Source organism: Agelaius phoeniceus, chromosome 12 (genome assembly GCF_051311805.1).
Source record: "Agelaius phoeniceus isolate bAgePho1 chromosome 12, bAgePho1.hap1, whole genome shotgun sequence".
Lineage (NCBI taxonomy): Eukaryota > Metazoa > Chordata > Aves > Passeriformes > Icteridae > Agelaius > Agelaius phoeniceus.
This window is the reverse complement of record NC_135276.1, coordinates 14,898,500-14,917,986: the sequence shown is the minus strand read 5'-3', so window position 1 is coordinate 14,917,986 and position 19,487 is coordinate 14,898,500. Positions and strand designations below refer to the sequence as shown.

The 19,487-nt window shown below is 47.6% G+C and overlaps 1 protein-coding gene across 1 annotated transcript in view; it reads right to left on the bottom strand.

Moving 5' to 3' along the window:
• Nucleotides 1–246: 246 nt before the first annotated feature.
• ATP6V0D1 (ATPase H+ transporting V0 subunit d1) overlaps nt 247–19,487 on the bottom strand; it is a 34,066-nt gene continuing 14,825 nt past the window's right edge. Inside the window, exons 3-8 of the mRNA XM_054640549.2 lie at nt 10,629–10,807; nt 7,633–7,712; nt 3,729–3,806; nt 2,970–3,146; nt 2,133–2,210; nt 247–1,605 (exon numbers count right to left, since the gene is read on the bottom strand). Coding sequence (XP_054496524.1) covers nt 1,444–1,605; nt 2,133–2,210; nt 2,970–3,146; nt 3,729–3,806; nt 7,633–7,712; nt 10,629–10,807 — 754 coding nt within the window. The 3' untranslated portion in view covers nt 247–1,443. The remainder of the gene's footprint in view (nt 1,606–2,132; nt 2,211–2,969; nt 3,147–3,728; nt 3,807–7,632; nt 7,713–10,628; nt 10,808–19,487) is intronic.

Genomic DNA, 19,487 nt, shown 5'->3' with positions numbered 1-19,487 from the left:
GGCTGCAGCTCTTAGCTCAGCAGCCAGCTGCACCCACAGACCAGGCACTGTCCTGGCTTGGGCTGGAGGGAGTACTCTGTGCCTCATGGGGTGGTACCACAGCGATGCCTGTGGTACAAACAAGTGTCCCAACTCACACAGGAACCACACCAGGCTCCACTACCACAACTACCAGATTCCCTGTGACTGATGGAGGCTCCACCTGGGGCTGTGGGAGCAGGTGCCCAAGTAAGCAGGAGAGCACAGTGCAGTAGGCAGATATTTATTGGTGTAGAGAGGATGGGATCACAGGAAAACAAGCTGCAGAGGTGACCACAGCACAAGCTGGGACAGAGCCACTCTCCATTGATCCTTCCTCCCAGCAGCATCCAGCATGTTTCCCTTCCGCAAGGCTTGTCTGCTGCCATTGCACATCTCCCAGAACTCAAGTGCAAGTAGGAGCTAGCCAGAACAGAGCAGCAAAGAGCAGGGCTGCCCCACCATGCCCAGGGCTTGGCTCCCACCCTAGACCACAGATAGGCAGGGTCTGGGACATCCCTGCCCCCACCAGGGTGACTAAGGCTGCTCTGTCCCCTGGCCAGCTGTGCCATACAGCTCCATGGTTGTGCCAATCCACCCTCTGCAGGGGAGAAGCCTGGATGTCTACCCTGGAGGGGTGCAGGGGTCCACCACCATCTGCAGAGCCCAGAGGAGCCCCAGCTCTTGCATGGTTGTGTCAGTAAACTGCAAGCTGTGGGTCTTCACAGCTCTGAAGAAGGAGCTCAGCCAGCTTATGGAGCCCTGTCCAGGGCAGCAGGGAGACTGATGAGAGCTTCTTCTGCAGACACAGAGAGGCTGCATGAGTGCAAATACTGTCAGAGTGGGAGGACTGTGCTCCACAAGCACTCTGGCTCTGCCCTCACATTCCCACAGGCTCCATTCCAGTCCTGGCCAGGGTTGCTTGGTCTCTCCCAGGTCAGGGTTCACTACAAGGGGATGAAGGGATTGCACAGCAGCATGGGCTACGCTACAAACCACAGTCTAACTACATCTCACAGGAACAACACTGAGTAGGAGACGTGCAGAGCACTGACAGAGGGCCCCCCCAGCCATGGCAGACCTGACCCATTCCTCTGCAGCAGTGGAACTCTCTGAGGCAGCCCCCTGCAGCTCTATGAGCATAAGCACACACAGCAATTAGTACAGGAACACTGTGACTACTGCATACACAACAGGAGACCCTCCTGCTGCACAGGGCTAAGCCTGGACCACTGGTCCCTCTGGATATCTCACAGCACACACAACTCCAACTTTTGAATAATTTAACTAGCAACTGTACAGTTTCCTCATTTGATCCAGTTCCGCAGATGGGACATCCCTGGAGTCTGGGCATGGGACAATTCAGGGAGTTAGGGGTCTGTCCAGACTCCAGGGGTGGGAGGGTTGGACAGGAGCAGAGCAGAGTTAGAAGATGGGAATGTAGTTGTCGATCTTGGTCCTGTGCCGCTGGGCGATGCACTCTGCGATCCACACAATGTTGCGGCACTCCTGCTCCTTCAGCTTCACGAAGGCATAGAAGACTCCAAAGTGGAATTGGTTGAGGAAGGCCAGCTTGTTCAGCTTTACCTGGGGAAAGCCCAGAGGAGGACATGTCATTTGTTCACTTCAGATAGGAGGAGTTGGTCAAGGCAAGCATGGAGCTGCTTGGAAGGACCCATGACTTCCCAGCAGGCTGGAAGGCTCTGCACAGGTATCCTGCTCTGCATCACTCTAGGTCCCTGGGACAGCTCTAACCTATAGCACATGGCTCAGGACAGACTCTGACATTTGAAGGGGGAAATATTTATAACTCAGGTACCATAAAAGTCCTTCTTCTCCATGTAATTACACTCTGGTTTTGCTGTCGATGAACCAAATATCCATTAGCAGCCCCAAACATGCCTCCTCACAATGCTGGAATCTGTCTGGCTTAGACAACAGGCCAAGCACTATGCCAGGCCCCCATTCTCATGCAGGAGCAGAGGGCAAGCATGCTTCTCCTTCCCCCAAATCCTGTTAATCCACAGCACTGCTGACAGGGCAGTAGACCAGCTTCCTGACACCTGGAGCTTTGCAAATGGCACATGTCAAGAAGCATTTCAGGGCTCACTCACCTCGTGCTCAAAGAACCTGTCTTCAAGGGTTTTGTCTCCAGGGTTGCTGCCAGCCCCTTCAAATAGCAGCTTGTACTCCTGCAGGAAAGCATTACATGAGGATATACCCTGTACCCAAGCTCAGTAGCACTTGAGGGCCTCCTGTGTCACAGATACTCCAGCCACCCTGTCAAGTCAGAGGACAGAGAAACCAAGAGTCCTGCCCCTTCTCCAAAATGTGCAGTTCTCAAAGGCGTATCATTGCTTCAAGCCACAGGAAAAGGGGCATCGGGTACAGACCCCCTCCACATACAGACTGGAGTGCTTGGGCCAGACCCCTGTCCCCACACACACAGGCTGCTCAGTAAAGGGACACTGAGGTCTTTGACTCCAAACAGGTCCACAGCCATGCACAAAGTGGCTTGAACACAGACAAATCCAAACATGTCCTCCCAGGTCAGCAGCTCACCTTCAACTGAGCCAGAGCTCAAGGCTGGAAGTGGGGCAACACCACTTCTCACTGAAGATACATTTCCATCCCAAATCAGGCAAGGAGAGCCTGTCACTGCTTCCACATCAGCACTTTAGGGGTTTGGTGGTAAAGGTAGTCCCCACACCCTTGGACAGGGAACATTGTCTCCCAGTCATCCCTAAAATGACAGCTATGACTAAGAAGCCAATGGCATCTCAGGCAAGCCAAGTCCTGCCCAAGCAGAGCACAGGACCAACAGCATCAGAGCCGACTGGCACCTCTCTCCCCAGGCTGTCAAGTCACAAGTTTCCCCAGATCCCCAAGAAGCTCTGATGCAGAGCAGGTTCTTGTACCAATCCCCATGGCCCTCACCCCAGAGCACTCACAGGGTAGTAGTCAGCAACGTTTTTGACTTGCTCGTAGTCATCTGCCCTGGCCAGCTGAGCCAGGCCCTCAGGGTAGAGCTTGCCACAGTGTGGGAACAGCTTGGCTCGGTCCTCCTTGGACAGCTCAGTACCAAATGAGTTGATGGTGATAATGAAGGCCCTCCGGTCAGCTTCAAACTGCAGGAAGAGAGTGGTTCATGCTGGGATGCAGTATCTTTACCAGAGGCTGGCAGATATCAGTGCTGCTCTGCACACAGCCACATCAGGAGGGTAGCATGAGGAGGCTCCTGGGATGTGTACAGCTCTCCAGTGCTCAGCTAGAGCAGGCTACAAGTACAGGCTCCCAGTATGCCCAGTACCTGGGGAGCATTCAGGTGAGGAAATCCCCATCCCAGGAACAAGCCAAATCCTGCCCAAGTCCAGGGGTGACTCTCACCTACTGCTCCTAAGTCCTGCACATCTCACAGTAAGCTTTGGCATGGAGACAAGCTGTGACTCCAACAGCTCTGGTAGCTTTCCTACATGTTATCCAGGTCAGAGGATGAAGATGTTGCCACAGAGGCAACTAATGTATCAGTACTTGGGGAACCAAAGTCATGCTCAGTGTTCCCCACGTCTCTCAGTGAGCAGGTCAAGTGGGCATGGGGATGCTGAACAGGAACTGGAGAATGTTTAACAACTGGCAGACAAGCTGGGCCCAAGCAGGGAGTGATGACCATCACTGTAACACCATCCAGCTATGGAAGTTTCCAGACCTACCTCCAGGATTGGGCACATGGCATCTGCTGTGGTACCTCCCAGCGTCTTGCAGAACTTGTAGAAGGACTCCAGGTAAGCCTGGAAGAGAGAGGGCAGATGAGCATTCTTCTACACAGCTTCATCTACTCCCCCACAAGGCCCTTCAGCAGAGGACAGACAGCAGGCAGACTTTGCTTTCTTGCTCCCAGACGCTCTGTAACACAGCACAGGCACTCTGGCCCCATGTGAACTTGCCCACACAAGGACTGTGCTTTGCCCAGGAGCCAGAGACATGAAGGGTTGTGGTTGGGTTTGTTCAAGTGACTGCATGAGCTTACTGTGGGCAAGATCCCCAGGCAGCAAGGTTAAAGCCTTTTTTTCTCCTTTGAGTCGCCTAACTCATTTTACTGAAGTCTCACGTGGTTTCCTGACCCTGCTCTGGCCTCCACAAACGTGCCAAGCCACACAACCATAGCTGCAAGACCTACTCTCAGAAAGTAGCGCTGTGTAAGCAGAGTCAAGAGATGAGATAGGACATCTGTGAAAGAAACCAGCCATTCTCTCTAATTCTCTTTTCACACTGCGGCCACTTGGTCTCTTATCCCAACTGAAGCACTGCAGAAATCATACGGCCAGGCACAGCTACGCTGCCTCCAGGAAATCCTTTGTGGAGATGTTCTGTAATCCATCTGGAAGATGACTCTGTCTCTCAGGGGAGCCTAAGAAGGCTGTGGATGGCTAAAAGTATCGTTCAGCAAAAATGTTCTCAGAAGAAGTGATCAAGTAATAAAACACCTCCCCGAGCAGAGAGCTGCAAGCAGAATCATTTCAAAGGGATGGAATAAAAGGATGCTGAGACACCACAAATCTCTGCTTTATCACAACAACTCTACGACTTAAGAAGGACCAAGAATGTACAAGTTGGATACTCCCAGACTCTGCACCAGGAAAGCACCTGGATTACTGTGTTCTGTAAATATTTGTTACCACACAGTGCAAGAGGGCAATGCTGGGTGAGCATCACTCATCAAAGAAAGCCTCTCCAGCACTTGCCACTGCCCAGGTGGAGGACAGCACAGAGCAACAGCCGCAGAGTTACCACAGGAACAAGGACATGGATAATGAATCCCGTTTGAGGCTGACAGGAAAGGGAACATGGCAAAGAGATTCAGTCACTACCTCTGCCCTTATCAGAGCTCATGCACAAACCTAAGGCTTTAGAAGCAAATACAGGTGAACTCCAATATCCAGCAGTGAATGGAGATCCAATACCACATACAACATAGAAACAGTCTGTAAACAGCTGCACTGGGTGCCCTTCCAGTGACAGCAACTGGAAGAAAAACTCCAATGTCCTGAAGCCCTTACCCCAGGAACAGAACAATCTTTCCCTTTAATGATCCTCAATGGGTCTTCCCTGTCATGAACCCACCCCCTCTGTCTCCTGCCAGCCTCACCTGTCCTCAAATCTAGTCTGAAGATAGGCCTGTGGCCTGTCCATCCACAATGACTTTTCCAACATCATCTGGGGATACCACCCTCCTCTGCCAGGTGAGGAATCCTAGACTTTTCCTGCAGCTTTCTGTACAGAAGTTCATCATACCCAAGCCTCTAAATGTGTCTGTCTTAGCATCATCTCCTGTTTTGCTGTTCATACTCTGAGATGATTGGAATGAGATAGTGTCCATGTCAAGCACACTTTACAGATGGATGCAGTAGCACAGTGATACTCATAGAGTTCTTTTCTACTGTTAGGAACATGTTGCCTTGTATAGAGACAATTGCTTAGGTCAATCATTACCCAAGATTCCAATTAGTAGTAGGAAGGAACAAGGAGACCCTCACTATACAAGCAGAGTTAGGGTTCCCTCCGAGCCTCTCCCATACACCACTCCACATTTACCCACACTGATTTGCCTGCTTTATTTTATTGTCCAGTTGCAAAGCTCCTTCAACTGGTTCCTACAAGCAAGTCACCAGCAAAGGCCAACAGTCAGCTGGCTTTGCTTCAGCAAGAGATGGAACAAAGGGAGTAAGCACTGAAGATAACAAGGCCGGCAATAAAGATAACAATGCCAGCACACTTCCATTGCAAGAATTGGCTGCTGACTGCACTCTACACTAAGCACTGACCATTTTTAACCTCTGTTCCCCATTTTAATCATATTTCCATTTGAGAACCTTCATTGTTAACAAGAAGCCTTTGTAACAGCCTTCCTCCTATGAATCCTGCTCAAACCTTCTGTCAACACACTCACAGATTTCTTAAAAGCCTCCAGTATGTATGGGAGATAGCACTTCCCATTCCCATGCCAACTCCACGCGAATGCAGGCATCTGTCCCAGGCCTGTTGTGCTTTTCAGAGCAACTCTCTGCAGATTTCAGACCTGATTTTATTTCCCTCATTTGCATTGTATTATACATTTTCCAGTCCCTGGGGAAAGAGGTAGCTTCAAGTAGTCTGTAGGCAGCAATTACCTTTTCCACTCCTTCATCCCTGTGATTTGTTACGGACAGAGCCCCTGTATTCCCCAGGGGCTGCTCTTTAGCAAGAGCCAGTGCCAGCACACACTGAGGCATTACAAGCACCTACATTTCCATTTGTGGGTAGGAAGAGTAGACTACAAAACAGTATTGAGCCTCAAAAAGGATATGGGAAAGGACATGGCAGCTGGGATCTAAAGAGGTACATCCCACCTCCCTCCCAACCAGTTTTCCCTGTGCCCACTCTGCTGCCTGCCTTCCCCCTTCTGGCTTCACATTGAGACCAGTGCCCTGCAAGGCTGTGGTGTTTATGCACACAGGTGTCCCTCCCTGTTACAGCAAAGACCAGTACACGCCAGAGGCCACAGGCAGCTGGGCATGACTGCTGACACGCCGCTCCTTTTCCCTCCCTTTGCCTCCTTCCCTTCACGCCTGACCTGCTCTCTACCTCTCCAAGCCATAGCTTTCTTGGGAAGAAGAGGTCACACTCACTGCAGGCTGGATGTGACCAGCCAAAACAAGATTGACAGATAAAATCTACATCCCACCCCTGATCCAGAGAGCAGAGATGGAGCGATAGCCACAGCCTGCACATAAACACATGCTTCAACACTGCCAGCTAAAACCAGACAGAGCCTGCAGAGGAGATGACAGTCAGGACAAGGAGATCCTTAGCCCCCTCCACATCTCTCTGCCAATACTCTCCCCAGCTTGCATCTTTCACACTGCTCTACCAAGAACATCCAACCCTAATCACAGCCACAGAAGGTTTGAGCAGACAGTGGGAAGGTCTTTGGGAAAGGCTCAAGACAAGGAGCAAAGCCAATGGGAGTCCTTCAACCAAGTTTAAGTTTAGTCACTGTGAATGCAGTTAACTGCACCTCTGAACCCGTGTGGTAAGGGAGCAGACTTCTCCTGCCTGCCTGGGGCATGAGTAAATTCAAAGACACAACCTCTGCAAAATCTCTTGCACAGACTCCTGAGAAAATCCTCTCTGCCTAGCTCTGGTGCCCTGACTCAGCAGAGCTGTGTGATCAGATGTCAGGCCCCTCCAGGAGTGTTATCTTTACTTTCCAATGGATGCAAGGAGGTTTTGGCCATGTTTAATCACCACACCAGGAATAAATAGGGAAGTTTACATCTCCTTCCTTTCTCAGGAAGGAGAGGGCACTAGGACAAGTGGCAACAGGCAGAAATTGATGCACAGAACTTCCACCTGAATATGAGGAAGAACCTTTTCATTGTGTGGATGACCATGCACTGGAACCAGAGAGAGTTGCCCAGAGAGGGTGTGGAGCCTCCCTCACTGGAGATATTCCAGGACCATCCGGACACAATCCTGTGCTCTGGGATAGCCCTACTTGAGCAGGGATGTTGAACCAGATGACCCACTGTGGCCCTTTCCAACCAAACCCATTCTGAGACTCTGTGACTCATTTACCTTATACAGCGTGTTTCGAATTATTTCAATATTCATTTCATCCAGGTCCTGTTCAGATATGCAGTCTTGGAAGAAAGCAGCTGAAATAGAGCCAGAAACAGAGTTAGCATTGCCCTAACCAGAGCCATGCTCAGCATTTTCCAGACTCCTCAACAATACCAGGCAGAAGCACATCCTGTGTTGAGCTTGTCCCTCCTAGGCCTGGCCCTTATCTTCAGCAGCCAAATTGTCATGACTCAAAACCTCAGGCTCCACCATGGTTCCTTAGGCCATAATAATTTCTGGGGTTCTCATATGAAAATCTTTCTTTAGCCCTTAGTCCCATGGTTTTGTTAACAGCCTATTCCCAGCAGAAATTCTCAGCTCTAGCCCCCAGCATCAGTGATAGAGAAGCCTGTATTTAAACATAAGCAGTCCCCAAACTGTTCCCAGATGCAGGCACTTGGAGGTGACAAGGCAGCTTTGAACTGCCTGCTACAGCATTGCAGGAGTGCTTAAGCACCTGTGAGACAGCAGCTAGTGAAACACAAGGAGCTGATGCTTCTCCCTCCTTCTACAATATCTTAGTGGGGATTAAGGTATGATGATGCCATAGCTCATATAGCCCATGACACTGGTCATGGCTGGAGTCAGGAGTTGTTTCTCCTGGTCAAGTCTATCAGTCTCATTTTCCACTTCTTCCAAGGGCTTTTATTTCTCTAGCTGAAAGTTAGTAACAGGAGACAGAATAAATTACTAGGACTTGGTAGGATGCTTAGCCCTACATACTTTGCCAGAGTACCCCTGGGAGGGAGTTGGAGAAGTTGTTGCCACCTAAAGAACACAGATTTCAGATCAAACAGGTGCTGCAAGCTGCAGATATAGATGAGTATTGTACATCTACAGTGTAAATGCAAACGAGTGGTACAATAAAACCCATTGACAGGACTTCCTGACTTCAACTCTCACTCAGTAACCAACTTTGCTGAATTTGCTACAAAGAGAAATCTGATCTGTCTCAGCTTACACAGTGCAGCTGTGGGTAACAGCCACCACAGCCCTGCTGAGAACTGACCAGTGCTCTGCTCTGTACAACAAACCAGCTGCAATGCAGGCTCACACCTCTGGCCTGCACCACTTTTATAGCATGAGCTGCTTGGAAGAACAGCAGCCACAGTGTGGGTCTGGAGGGTCCTGAACAGAGGTTAACCTCTGCAGAAGTTTCTTTGCAGCACCAGAGCACAATGCCACGTGTCCGGGGAAACGCTGCTCCCGATGGTTGGCAAAAATGCAAACAGTGTGTGCCAGGACTGGTTTTTACTGCAGGATGTGCTGGCCAGCCTGGAGAGCTAAGCAGTGGCTACTTCAGAGTAGCTGAGGAATGAGTACACAGCTATTTCAGTTCTTGGCCCTCCAATATCCCAAATTAAGCTTACAGCCCTGTTAACCTATGAAAGCCATTTGGGGTTAGGCATTCCCACCAAGCCACGTAGCTACTCAAGTCCTTTTAGGAGATAGAGCTGCTGTTTCTTTGCGTGTGGTCACTGGAAAGAGTGCAAGTTAAACAACTGAAGCCTGCATGCCTGCTTGTTTAGGCAACACAGCTACTCCCCATGTTCCCCTGCTGAAGAAATGCCACACTGGTTGGTACACAGCCCCAAGGGCATGGCCAGGGCAAAGGTCTGGAGAAGCTGGCTCAGGCAGGGCTGGAGCAGGCAAAACCAACTCATGTACAAGTACATGAAAGCAAGAGGCAAAGACCCTCAATTGCCTGCCTTGTTGTCCAGAAGCACCTCAACACTGACATGGGGCATTTTCACTCCATATTCTGCTGGAAGCCTTAAGGTCTCAGAGATAATATCTCTGAAATACTCTGTTCTATCTTCTTACCAAAATGGGAAGGTTCCCACTTGTGAGGAGGATTTTCTTCCCACACATCATCCCCACAGTGGGCTCAACTCAGCTGCATGCAGAGCCTCAGTTCTCCTGCTCTGTTGTTGCCCTGCCTTGCAACCCAGATCTCCTGAGGCAGGTTCTCCCTTCTTTACTGGCCACAAGTCATTTTTCCATGATGACTACCTCATTTGCCCCATTATAACACAGAGCATTTACAAAAGCACTTTCAGTTCCAAAGCCAACTATTTCTATAAAAGATAGCATGATGACTTAGAGTGTTTTCTTCTTTCTAGCAACCCCAAAAGAATGACTAATCACTGACTCAGGCATATCTCCTTACGTTTTTGCCCACAGATGCTAAACTAGAAAGTCACCTGTGACTACCTCCCCTACTACTGCAAAGACTTCCATATTTTCTCCAGAACAACTTCCTACACCTTTTATCTTTAAAGAGCAGATCTGTCTGACTAGCTCTTCATAAGACACTTGGTTTTAGCATTATGTGCCTCCTAAACAAGCCTGTAGCCCTGAGACAATATATCTCAGTCCAGGATGCTGCTATACAATGAGTTTTAAAAGGCTTTTGGAGATTTCTTTGTTTTGCTGTGGTTGTTTGGGTTTGTTTTTTGTTTACATAAAGGGCTTTTATTTAACTAGTGCTAATTTTAGTAGTCCCAGAATAAGACTGGGCATGTGCAGATCTCTGTAATTATCTTTAAAAACTGTACACAAGAAATTACCTAATGGCCCAACTAAAAGTGCTAGAAATCAAGTGATTCATTCCAGCAGAAGACCCAATAGCTTTTCACTAAGGAGACTCAAGGCCTGGCTCACAAAAACCAAACTGTCCAGCACTTTGCCCTACCACTGTGATGGCCTGGACACTGATTGAAGGGCACAGAGAGGTAGCTCGTCCTCCAGAGGAAAAGACAGCATAGGACAGACATAAACCTGAACTCAAGCCCAGCCACCAAAGCAGTACAGCCACAGCTGTGCATTACCCACCACTTTGTCTTCCTGGAGCACAATTTAGGCTTAGCTGGAGATAGTCAGACTGGGGGAGAAAGGGACATCTGTTCCACCACGGACAGCTGAAAGGTATTTTGAACAGCTCCACTCACCCAGGGGAGTGTCCACCAAGATTGCATTGTAAAGCTCTGCAGGTGTCTGAGCAATGTTCACAGCTTCCATCTGCTCAAAACTTCCCAGAGGATGGCATTTGGGCACCAGCTCGGAGATGGAACGCTGGTGCAGAGTCCCAGTGATCAGCAGAATGACATTGTCAATCATGTAGCTGTACCTGGAGGAATGAAAGAGAAAGACTGAAACAATGCATACAATATGAAACCCAGCAACAGGCACACATCATCTCCTCGTGAACATCTCCAGAAAGATGCATACTTCCCACAAAGAAGTACTAAGGCACCTCCTTAGCATCTGTTTATCATGCCAGCCTAGGAGAAGGCAGTCAGGCATAATCCCAGGCTGTGATTTATGCCACAGCTGAACCACACCATCTGGGTACCACCTACCACTGAAGAGCATTAGACTGGAACTGACTTCTGGAGGTCTCTGGCCCCATACTCTGCTCTGAGCATGGCCAGCTCTAACTGCTCAGGCAAAAGGACTTTTGAATGTTCATATGAACTTTGAATTACTTGCAAGGATGTGTTTCTCACAACCTCCCTGGGGCTCTGCTTCAGCATCCAACCACATTTGCAATGAAAGGCTTTCCCTAACGCTCCCCCATGGTCATCTGTCTACTGTCTCTCATTCTAACCCCACACACCTCCAAGAGGAGCCTGGCTCCAGTTTCAGTGCCAGCAACACTGCTCCATCTTGCCAAGTGAAAGGAGGAAGGGTCACATTTCTGCCGCCTCACTCCATTCCAACAACAACAGGACTGGAAGCTTTGGCACAACCTTCTCTCACACCCTCAAGAAACTACACACAAGGTTTTTCACACCTTACACCAAAAGCTACAAACTTCTTCGCATTAGCCCAAGTTATGACACCCCAAACCAAGTTCTCCACTTATGTTGTTCAGGATTAGCAGATTCAGTCTTTGGCACTGCAGCAATGGGACATTCAAACTGGAATCACAGTACCTGGCATAAGTTCCACCAACACAAGCCCTCTGTAGCCCTCCTCTCCCATATGTCCATTTTTCTCCTGCACTGAGGAGGCCAGAACTGGGCATAGCATGCCAGGTGAGGCCTCCCCTGAGCAGAGGAGAAAGAACACCTCCCAGTACTCCAGTCCAGCCAGAGAAGAGAGACATAGCTAGCCTGAAGACTGGGAACACATGAAAGGCTGGTAACCTTCTCCAAGTAGAAGGTCCAAGCAAGGGATCGAGGCATCACATAAATAGCAAGTGTCCCCAGCAAGAACAGCAGTGATACTCTAGGCATCTTCACCACCAGCTAAGCCACAAGCCAACCAAGCTGAGAACTTGATAAACATCAAGTGACATGAGGGGGTTTTTTTAGTCAGCAGAAGTTGTTTTTGCACATATCCCTGAGTATCACAGGGAAGAGGCACAGATGCTCAAGAGCAGGGTATGTGGCATTTTACACTCCCTTGATCTCACTCCTAGAACTCTAAAAAGTTAGATGATGGAAAAGACCTGAAGAAGCTCCTTGGCAGGAGCTGCTTCAAAACAAATGAGATCAGGCCTGAACTAGAATGGCAAAAGGAGCTATGCACATCTGGAGTTGTAGAGAGTCAGGCTTCCCACCGGTACTTGAGTACTGAAGAAAGGGAACTTAAGGCCAGCATCCTGGGATGGAGGCAAAGACAGACATGGCAAGGTTCTGGTGATGTTTGACAGACACACTGGGATGCTGCTGGTCTTTGCATTTCCAAGCTAAAAAAGAGCACAGTGCAGACCTGCTTCCCTTTAACCACATCAAAGGCAGGTAAGCAGAGCCAGTTAAAGGCAGATTTTGCTAGTTTTTATTAGATGGGCTGATTGCCTCTCAAATATGCTCAAAGGGCACGTCCATGAAAACATCAAATCCACACCTTAGTTCCTCAAACAGGTGCTGCTTTTTTCTCTCCACACTGCAAGGCTGAGTAATGCACCTCCTGGCCCTATGATTTTTGCAGAGCACCCTTCTGTTTTCACAGCCTGCCTTTCCTGGTTCAATCTAGAACCAGGGCAATCAGCACAAGCTTCATGTACTAGGAAACCTCCTTTTGCCCTTTAATCTGCAAGGTCATTATCTTCCCTCCTGTTTGTGCAGCTCTCACCATGGAGATGACTGCAATCTCCAGGACAGCAAGAAGGGCCTGTTTATGAGAACTGAGGTAAGTCTCCTGCAGTAAGCAGCTGGTTCCTGGTAAATAAAAGCATCTGCACCCTAACACAGATGCTTCTCCATGAGGTGCACCAGAACAAGGATACAGAAGATCATTTCCCAGCTCCACCATCTGCCCTCAACATTCAAGTTTCCTTAGTGCAACACAGCAGCTTTAAGGAAAGACCATGACCAGCACTTCTCTCAGCAAAGCAAGGCACAATGTACAACCAGACCAAATTTGTTATTTTAACTCAGCCTACAATGAAGGAGTAGGTAAGGAAATACAGACATGTATGGCAGCACACCTCCTTCCTATCCCCAGTTTACTACAGTTACCACTCTCCACAAGATATTTGCAAGGAGCCTGGCCAACGTCAACTGTACAAAAAAGGAACCGAGGAGAAGTGTCTGGAGCCCTACTGCTCTCAGGTCTTCAGAGCAGCTCACTGGAGTCCCACCAAGCTCATACATGCCTTCCCAGTCTAGCTCAGCACAAAAGCCACAGCCAGGTTTTGGGAAAGCTGCCAAAATCTGAGTCTCTTCACACATGGAAGCTCCTTCTTTTGGACTGATGGTCTCAAGAAAGACAATCCAGCTGGCTTCCAGTGCCAGACAGCAAAGCATGGCCATCCCTGTTTAATTTATACCCCTTAACTTGACTGTTTCCTCATCCTTCAGGGAGGTCTGGGAAATGCACAGTCTATAGCCCAAATGCCATGGAAGCACCAACTGTTCTAAAGATTACTTCACCTCCTTAAATCTTGCTGTCAAAGGATTCATCCCTGCAGGAAGAGTCAATATGTGTGAGACAGAAGGGGAATTCTCATTCAAATTTCCCTCCTGAAAGCATTTCAAACCTTCACAACAACAAGGCAAATATGGCAGGACAAAGGTCTTCTTGTACCTGTTAAGGCCAGGCAGACACCAGCAGCACTACCTAATCATTCACAATAGCTCCATTTACTTCAAGCAAGGCCAAACCATCCTCATTCACATTCAATCCCTACTTAATGCCAATAAAACCAATCACAGCATAGCCACTCATAGCTACAGGACAAGTCTTCCAGTGCCAGGGCAGCCAGAAAAGCCTCTTGTCATCTGTGGAAGGGGCAACAGTCACATTGCTGTGTCAGGTTTCAACAAGGACCCATCTGCCTCCATCAGCAAAGCTGTCCCAAGACCACAGGAGAGGTCCTGGCTATGCTGGCATTTCCTCCCAGGCCCAAAGAAATAGATTAAGTACAGCAGCAGCAGTGTTTCTAAGAACCTCCAACTACTTGTGTAATAGAGCAACGTTCATTGTCATCTTCCTCATCTCCTATAAAGTTGTGACCAGCTACAAATGTTTCAGCTTTCCTGGTTAATGCCTGCTCAGAGCCCTCCAAAAGCATTTTAACCTTCTTTAGCTCTCGGTGCAGCTAGTAAGAGGACCATGTTCTGGGACATACAGAAGAAAATAGAAGTAGTTTGTACTTCTTGCAACACCATGAAGCCTTACTTCAGCCCACATGGATGGCCTCTTCACAGCAAAACTCTCTTGCACACAAAGGTGTTTTACACTCCTGCTTTGAGCTGCCTTCTGCTCATCTGGGGATGTGGGCACAAAAGCAGTCAGAGCTGGACATGCACAGTTACACCAGGCATAACTCTTCCTGTCACTCACTGAACAGAGGTGTCATATATTCCAGAAATTCACCTTCACAGAAATACAATTTTAGTCAATACTGAGAAGTGTTAGCAACATCTCACAGGAGAGTGTAATTTCTTATTAAGGGACCAAAAAGAATCAGCAAACATAGAAATATCCTCAGCATCATCCAGAACAGGACAGAGACAATGATTTACAGCTTCCTGAAGTCTGAGACAACTGGAGCCACTATCTTAGCTCCTCCAGCGATTCCTACTGCAGAACAACATGCATTGGGTGACACTCAGATAACAAGAACAAAGTCAGGCTAGGATATGCCTAGAGAAGCCAAAAGAGAGGCACTGGTGGGGGAAACCTTCCTTCCAGCAGCAGCAGGCCAGAGTTCATTCTCACTGCTGGTTTTGGGAGGTATGGTCTCAGGCAGACACAGCAGAGAACCCTCATAGAGCAGAGGGGAGAGCCAGCCCCCAGAAGCTAAATCCTGACATAGTCACCCATGGGTAGCTATGGAGCAGAATCAAGCAGGAGTAGAACACAAGCACTTTGACAATGTATGTTTTCTCCTTCTGGCATTACTTAACTCTGATAAATGAGGTATGCAAGAAAGACTGCAGTGGCCCACTGAATATTTGGAAAGGTTGTTTTAGCATGGGAGCACATGAAATGCATGAGCACTCATCATATGGGGCATTTACAATTTGGCCTCAAGGCACTCAGGCACAGCCCTGCAAGGCAGTGACCCCAAAACAGTTACAGCTTCTCCCTCCTCCACTTACTAATCTAATCTAATCATAAAGAGTCATTGTCCTACAGAGATAGGTTGGTCTTTTATTGCTTTCTGTTCCAGGATACTAAAAAAACCGTTAACAATACTGCAAGTAGTCACAAAGCATGACTAATGATGGAATATTGCATGACCTGAGATTCTCAGGGATCCTCCAAAAGTAAAGCCAAAACTGTAGCTCAAACAGCTGCTCTGCAAGGGATCATGAGGACAGCCCTCCATGTCACAGCCAACAGACAGTAGTGGGCCAATGCAGAGGTGCATAGCAGGGGTTTTGTTGGGATGGGTTAAGATATTGCCTTGCTCAGGCAGCTTTAATGCTTTCCAAAACCAGCATTAGACATTAACTCAGACTACTGTGAGCAAGGCCAAAGTTCCTATGTGACTGCATTGGGCAGTTACTCAGATTACTATAGAAGCATGAATTTATTTTGGGACGAAAAAGGAAAATTTCCAGTGGGATCAGAGCAGTGCTCTGAACTCGGCATGAATTCCAGAGACAGCTTTAAAAGATAATGAAGTTGTTTTGACTATAGTCACTTTAGCATCTAGCACTTCCCTCTTGCAGCTCATTCAGTTCACACACTCAGGGGGTGTTGGGAGAAGTAACTTAGGGAAAAAGTTTCAGGCTCTTTTACTGCTGTTTCCTTGGGTTTGTGCATAAATACACAGATCCATCTATATCCCACTGGATACTGTGCTGGTACACAGAGCCACTTGTCACACCTCTCTCAAGCTCCAAATGTTAAGCAGCCACAGGGGAAAGCAACACACAGACTTCAAAGCCCAAAAGAGCAGTGGCTGACACTAAGAATAGTGCCAACAGCTGAGATGTTTGTATCTGTGGGGTCAGCTTAAGATCATTAGTAAATAACTGCACAGATGTCCTGATCTGGAAAGGAGAGGAATGTTGCACATCAGGAAGATCTCAGTGTCTCACTGAGACTTGTTTGAGTAATAGACAATGGATGTGAACAGAGTCAAATCCTTTAATCGGTTTTTCAGCTCGTATTAGAACAGGTCAGATCAGCAGCAGTTCTACCTCTCATTTTGCAGCAGAAGCTCAGACAGTCCAGGGAACAGCAAGAGCAGATGCAGTGTGTGATGATCTCTGCTCAAAGTGCCCTTGCTGGTCTCTTCCTACCTTTGCACACTGTCCTTCCTAGAGTCACACCAATACAAACCATACCTAAGTGCTACATTCGTGAACCTGCCAAAGAGAAAGCTGAGAATTTCATGGTTGCCACCACAAACCAAGGGCGCTCAGCCAGGAAGTGGGTGCTCTGCTAAACTTAGATCAACAAGACCATTTGAGAGCAAAGAGTTATAACTTCACAGTACTACAGAGGCTGTGGCAGCCTTTCAAAACCAAGTATCCAGGAATGTTCTCAGCATTAATCTAAATTTAGCTGTATCTCCACATGATTTTCACCATCCTCTAGTCTAGGTCTCTAGGGATACTGACCTCAGTTTTCCACTGGTATCATCTGTTAACTTACATGCAGTGATACAGTCTTGGCTGCATTAAAGACTAACGAGAAAAAAGCTGCAAGAAATACTTTTAATTTTAAGGCTTTGTGAATTTGACTCAATGTTCCTGATGTGTAAAAACCCCTTGAAACATCAGGGAATGTTTTAAGCACCTTGCAGCCTGGTGCAAGAATCTCTGGTTACCTAAACTTGATGTCTCAAAGTTTGAGAAATACAAGGCTGATATGCAAAACGGAGCCCTAGCACTCTGCACCATGTTGAACAGACTTGAGCCCTAATTAAATTTTAAATATTGACCAAAACCATGTAATCATGCTGCTTTCCCAGGGACCAGCTGCAGAAGTCAAACTTGCATAAAGTTTTTCTTATCTTACCTGTAAAGCACAAACCCCACAACATTTCATGGATATAAAATAAGAGGAAAGGCTGCACTGGTCACATTATCCCCCAAACTGTCTCTAGTAGCTAAGAAAACTGAATGAGTTTAGAGGCCTAAAAGCCTTTACCTGCTTCTCAGTGAATGTGTGGTCTGGACCCAGCCAATGTGCAGAACATCTCTGTGCATACAGACCTGATGCCAGCAGAAGCCAAGAAAATTCATCATCCCACCTGACATGCAGTAAACCATAGGAGGTAGACACAAGATTTAGCTCAGCCTCTAAATATTGTGGTACTTATTCAAAGCTCTACACAAGTGTTTGCTAGACTTCAAACTAGCTTACAGAATAGAGCTGGGAGAGGGGACTAGGACCCAAGATGCCCCCAGGAAGCCTTCAGAAGTAGTGCTCTTGGCCTCCAGAACTTCTCTGGGCTGAACTTGTCAGTCTAGAGTATTGGGTGAGGCAGGTCAATGGAAAGGTAAAAGGAAAACAAAAGCTGTTAAGGTCAAGCACGCAGTACCTTGGGAATGGTTTCAGTCGAGGAATGAAGCGTGTTACATGTAAACAGAATTGCTTAGTGAGTGCACACTCAGCTGAAGGCACTGCACATGGGTTTTCTTCTGGAAAAGCTGCAGTCACACAAATTGATTTGAGCAGCATTGATAACCTCCTAATACACACACTCTCTTCCCTTCTTGTTTTATGCCTCTAACAGACATTTCCTTCAGCCTGTTGAGGAAAAGACTGTAAGAAGGAGCATGGGGGAAGTACAAGGACTGTTCCTGCAAACTGCAGATTCACCAGAGAAATTCAGCTTTAAACAAAGCCCAAGAAGATACAGAAGTCCACACACTGCCTGTGGATGACACTGCATGAGCTTGGACAGGGATGATATCCAGGGGCAATAAATTCTCACCTAATCACCCAGAGCCTGCATGCTAGAGCCCTTTATCAGACTCTGCAGAGTTTCACTGAAGACTTCCCTTAGTGACACACAGGCTGAAATCTGGAGCTTATCACTCACTTTTTGAGCATCTTTACTGCCACTAGTAACATTTTGTTAGCTTTTCTGATCACTACCACTGCTCACTGTTTGCCAGGCACTGTGGTAACACACTGTGAAGAACAGTGCTGCTCCATAGCAGAACAGTTAGGTTGTTCCCATTCAAATCCACTGGCCAAATGAAATGTTTTTCAGATATCAGAAAAAAAAAAAAAGGCAGCATTTTAATGTAATATACAGTGAAACACACCTTCCAAAGATTCCCTTTCTAATGAGGGCACCCACAGTCACACCATGACTCCCACAGTCACCACCATGCAATGCAGTCCATCACCACAGACATTGGTTCTGGGAAACCAGTATGAGAACAGCATCCTTTGGGAATGCAGGTGAGCAGATGCAGCTCTGATGCCACCATCCAGAGGACACAAATCTCTGATCATTTCCAGACCATTAGCTATGCCCTCTAATTTTGAATATTGCATAATCCCTCCAAGAACTTGGCTTATCAGTTCAACTTTGCACTCCCTGCAAACACGGAAGCTGTTTGTCAGAAACCTGTGCTGCTTTGCCAAAACAATCTCTGCCAGAAAAGGCTCTTAAACCTTTTATTGCAGAATCCCCAGCCACTACAGTAAATTTTGCTTCCTAACCTCACTGCCACCAAGGAACCTGAGTGAAATATTATAATGTAATTTTAAATGCAGCAGCATTAGGAAAGATCCTTCAGACTGTTGGACTTGTCACAATGAACTACACCTAAAGCATTTGAAGGGTTTTTTCCTTCTGCAGGAAAGGATTTCAAAAGGATGCAGTCATATTTTGTAACCTCCACAGTTATGCCAGGATGCAAACTCCAGTACATTTAGAATGAAGATAGGCAACTTCCTACTCCAGAGAAGATTAGTGCTCTTCAGCTTAAGTAGCAATTGAAAAATTTGGCTCCAGAAAAACCACTGCTGCAAAATTAAAATTGAATTCAAAGTTGTGCAGCAGAAACTAGATCTATCCAGTGCAGGAGGGAGGTAGAGCAGGACTGGGTCAGGGAGAAGGTAACAGAGGGAAGTGTCAGTGAAGAAAAGACACACACAAGGGGAAAGGTACATGCAGCCTCATCAAAAACACATCTTGTGACCACAAAAACATACTGAAAGCCAAGTTCCCAGCTGCATCCTCGGGGCAAAAAAAGAACCTGGTTCCCAGCCCTCACAGGCTGGTAAGATAAAGATAAAAGATGACCTAGTCTGTCCTCTAGATGACAGGCTTGATCACAGATTTGGGAAATGTATTTAGACCCAGCTTGCCCCTAGCCCTCACTCCCACGGCACACTCAGTGCCCACAGTTGCCAGCAGCTCCCCCACTGGAGACAAG